Source organism: Oreochromis aureus, linkage group 11 (genome assembly GCF_013358895.1).
Source record: "Oreochromis aureus strain Israel breed Guangdong linkage group 11, ZZ_aureus, whole genome shotgun sequence".
Taxonomy (NCBI): Eukaryota; Metazoa; Chordata; class Actinopteri; order Cichliformes; family Cichlidae; genus Oreochromis; species Oreochromis aureus.
In genome coordinates this window covers 25,134,848-25,139,328 of record NC_052952.1, presented here as the reverse complement: position 1 = coordinate 25,139,328, position 4,481 = coordinate 25,134,848, and the positions used below count along the sequence as shown (strand labels likewise).

Sequence of the window (4,481 nt, the reverse complement as noted above, 5' to 3'; positions counted from 1 at the left end):
CAGTTAATAAGCCGATGATACCCTAAAGACTTTAAAGAGAGGGGTGAGAGAAGAACTAATACAAGATTTATTGTTGAGTGAGAAATGTAATCACATTAGGAGAATACTAAAATCCAGAAGTGCTACCACAATAGTAACCAGAAGAAACAGGGGGAAAAGTGGTGTTACAACATGGCAAGGACTTCTGGACTTTGTGCTCTTAACTATTACTGTCATCTGACATCAGTATATATACACGGAAGCACTGTTCTGACACACTCACACATACACTAAACCTCAAGAGATACACAAGCCCAAAGCAGGTGAGAATCTCACTACGTTTTAAGCAACATTTTAAGAGGCAAATCTAAAAGTTATGACCTTTTTAAGACTACTTAAAACTTAATCAGACTGTTATTGTTTTTCAGCTAGTTGCAGTCATGAAGGTGTTTATGGTACTAGTCGTCGCAGCGCTCTCTGGTAATTTCCAAGCTTCTTAATTATATCCCAAAAACTTGATTCTGTTGATCTGGACATAGCATTTTCACTGAAAGAATCCAAGTGTCATCCAGCTGGATGAGTCTCAGTTGGATGAGTTTCTCACAGAGACTAAAGAAGTCACTTGGATGAATGACAAACCTTTTTCTCACTGAAAACGCTACGTCCAGATGAACAGAATCAACTTTTTGTGATTTCCTTACTTGGATGATTGAGCATGCATCAAGACTTTCTGATTATAGTTCAAAGTTAATACAATGGCAATAATTAACTCAACATCTGTACTGTTTTCACACCACGTTTCCATCCAACAGGCTGCCATGCCAACCTTTTCTATGCTGATGCTCCCAAGCCACAGTTGGAAGTGCTGACCGATGTTTTCTGGGATTACATTGCCAAGGCCACACAAACAGCTGATGATACACTCCAGATGATAAGAAACTCTCCAATTGGACAAGAAGTCAAGTAAGTTCTTTGACACACTGCACCAGTATGACTGGCCCTATGATGGGCATATGCCTCGTGACTGTTATGGGGTCATTCAAGCCACTGATGATCTGGCAATCACTATCTGTCCTCTAGTGCCCGGCTGACAGAAAGCGCTGACTTAGCCAGCAAGTATGCAGTCACCCTCCAGGAACAATTTCAGCCTGCAGCCCAGGACCTGATCACCAAAGTTACCACAGAGGCTGATGTGTTGAGAGAACGTGTCACGCAGGAACTAAACACAGTCAAGGAGAAGCTCCAGCCCTACACTGAGAACATGCAGGCCCAGGTCCATCAGAGAGTGGAGCAGCTCAAGCAAGAGTTGGTCACTTATGCAGATTCCCTGGACTCTGAAGCCCTAAGGACCACCCTGATGCAGAAGAGTGAGGAGCTAAAGACCAGCTTGGAGCAGAGTGTAAAGGATCTGCAGTCTCAACTGGGTCCCTACACAGATGACCTGAAGCAGAAAGTGGACCAGCACCTACGGGACTTCCAAAAACGTGTTGCCCCCATGACTGAAAAAGTCCATGTGGCGCTCACTCACAGAGCGCACCTGGTGAAACAAATGGTTGCCCCTTATGCAGAAGACCTTAAGGAAAAGCTCGACCCTTATGCCCAAGACCTCCAGGCCCAACTCATGTCCCTCTACCAGTCCTTTGTCAACACAAACTAAGTCACCCTCCATCTACTATATCATTTTCAAAGATACCGGACTTGCTGGTCTACCTCTGTTTGAAGCATGAAATACAATAATTGAATATCTGACTTGTACTGTAAACAATATTAAAGTCTTTGCACCCCACCCTCCACCACATTATTTATGGATAAGTGCAAACATATTAAAACAAACCCCTGCACTTATCAAAAATGTAAATATTCTGTTTTTATTGTATTGTGAAGTTTGAAACTGTGACCTTTTTGTAATTTCATTAAGTTATCTGAAATAAATACAAAAATCTGGAAATTATTCATCTGGCTAACTTTTGTATTGACTTCTCTCTTTTACACAAAGTGAAACTCTAGAAAGAAATGTCATCACAACACATCTTGTTTCAACACAAACTATGACAAAGTATGATGAGAAGTTGTTCTGAAAGCACACAACAGTGAATTCTTCCATGTGTTTGAGTGATGCACACATAGATGGAGGGACCGCACGGGGTCACAAGAAACAGTAGTGTGTGTGTGTGTGTGTGTGTGTGTGTGTGTGTGTGTGTGTGTGTGTGTGTGTGTGTGTGTGTGAGAGAGAGAGTGCTTGTGTCTGTGCATGCATGTGTTTGCTTTTTTTCTTTCTTTCTTTTTTCCCCCAGGAGGCAAAAAGTATTCTGACTCCAGTGTCTTAACATGTCCTGGCTTCTGCAAGAGTTTCGGCTTCTAGTTTTCCCAGAGGCAGACTTTTGTTCTTGTCAATGCTTGCCATTACAACTACACATTACATATCATATCAACAGCAAAACTGAAAAAAATGCTGACCAATGTAATCCAAGAGACTAAGAAGTTAATCCCTTCGATTCAAAGAAATTAGGATTTATATTGTCATGAAATTTGACATATTTTGCATTTATTGAACCCCCCAGCCAAACCCCCCGCAAAACCCTGAAACTGTGCATCATCCTGTTGTTGTAACTGTATAACGCCTGGTCTTAACCCTGTTATCTTGCCCCTACTGACAGTGCCAGCATCCAACGTGGAGGATCAGAGTCCAATAACAATAACAACGCACTCACATGCACACACAACACACACACAAAACATCTGTTTCCTGATTATTTACCACTGCTCTGCCTTGTTTTTGACTGATTCACTGGCTAATTTACCTTTAAGTCTAAAGGTCTGTCCTACATAAATCTAAATCCTTAGCATGCATTCTTCCCTAAATGCAGTTAGGGATAAGGATTGCATTCAATGAGAGACACGCTACTCAAATTGCTGTAAAAGCTCCGTGAGACTTTTGAAATGCGAATCTGATCACAAATGTTCGTGTTTCAGCCTGTCTTTATACCTCATTAGCACTTGTGTGGGGAGCAAAAAGGACTATTCAGATCTTCTTATCAGTCAAAATGGCCAAAAGGTATTGTTAAGGGGCCTTGGCTGGTATCTGCTCCCATTAAACTCTACAACACAGTCCACTAGGTTCCTTTTTTCTTTTTTTCCCCCCAAACAAGACACATCTTGCCTTGTACACCACAAAAGCAAACAGCGATCTGATTTTGTTTTGATGTAGATAACAGGTTGTTACTAGACCTTTTCTTCTCTGCTTGACAAGCAGTGATAAGATAGGTATCGCATGCCATTGGATCATTATAAATGATCTCAGGTCATGTCGGTTGTTTCTCAATCATATGAATATGGCCATGCTTTAGAGCAGGGTTGTTATGAAGAGACGTTCTTGACAAGAAAGAAAAATGTAACACAACAATTTCACCAAGTACTTGGAATTTAGAATCATTTGAAATTGCCATGAGAAAACTGTTGTATGCAGCATATCATCATTTTCACATTTTCCATGCCAGTGTTTAAACCTCCAACTGTACCTCTGCTGGAAACGTTTTGTTACAGCTCTGGAAGAGTCCCCTAGAAATACATCATAAAACATCCTCATAGGTTTTTGCTTTGTTTTGTGTTTTTTTGGTTTTCTAAAAGTTTTCAGAGTATATTAAGGAAAACTAACTAAATATGATTTTTTTTAAATAATTGAGGCAATTGATCAATTATTTAAATATTTGATTTAACACTTTGTGCAGCAGTAAATGCAACTAAACATTTATGTTCGATTCTGCCATGCTGGTGTTTTCCTGACATGGGCAGCTCGTCCAGAACCCTTCAGGTCATGGTTTTGACCAGAACATTTCAAAGCACTGACTTTTAGTTTTCTTTGCCCCAAGAGGATGTTGTCTTATTGTATGGCCCTCTTGAATTTCCTTCCTTTGTACACAGTCTGGCTGTGGCGTTCCCACATGATGGGTATCAAGCATCTTGGTCCTGCGTCCAAGATGGCACCAGATGTGTGGCTTGCCATCTAGCTCTGTTCCTGCTGTGTTTGTTTGTGCTATTTGTGCTATTTTTTAGTGCTAGAGTTAACTCTCTTTTAGTATATAATCACCAAACCTGTGTCTGTGCCTACACAAAAATGTGGGATCTTATTTTAACTCGCGGTTTACTGGTCTTCAACTTAGAGGTTTGTGATGCTGTATGGTTGGACCATAAGCCTGTCTTGTTTGAGGTTTCCCTTCCTTGTACTAAAGTTAATCCTCCTGCTGTTGCTCAGTGCGGTCGTATTTTTAACCCATCCACTGCTGGTCAGTTCTCTGTTGTTTTTAATCAGAACTGCAGCCTTCCTGATTCTATATGTAATGATTCAGAAGAGCTCAGCTTATGGTTTTACTCAGTCGGTGGCCCCCTTTAAGCTTAGGCATGCTAAAGCCAAACCTGAACCCTGGCTGAATGAAGCCACCCGTGCTGTCAGAAGAAAGTGTAGGAGAGCTGAACGTAAATGGAAGAAGGATAAACTTCAGCTG

At 41.1% G+C, this 4,481-nt stretch overlaps 1 protein-coding gene across 1 annotated transcript; it reads left to right on the top strand.

Moving 5' to 3' along the window:
* Positions 1-252: 252 nt before the first annotated feature.
* Positions 253-1,930, top strand: LOC116313810 (apolipoprotein A-I-like). Its single transcript, XM_031731614.2, has 4 exons — positions 253-302; positions 408-459; positions 792-942; positions 1,060-1,930. The coding sequence occupies exons 2-4, from the start codon at positions 420-422 to the stop codon at positions 1,634-1,636; spliced, it is 768 nt and encodes a 255-aa protein (XP_031587474.1). The 5' UTR covers positions 253-302; positions 408-419; the 3' UTR covers positions 1,637-1,930.
* The last annotated feature ends 2,551 nt before the right edge of the window (positions 1,931-4,481 follow it).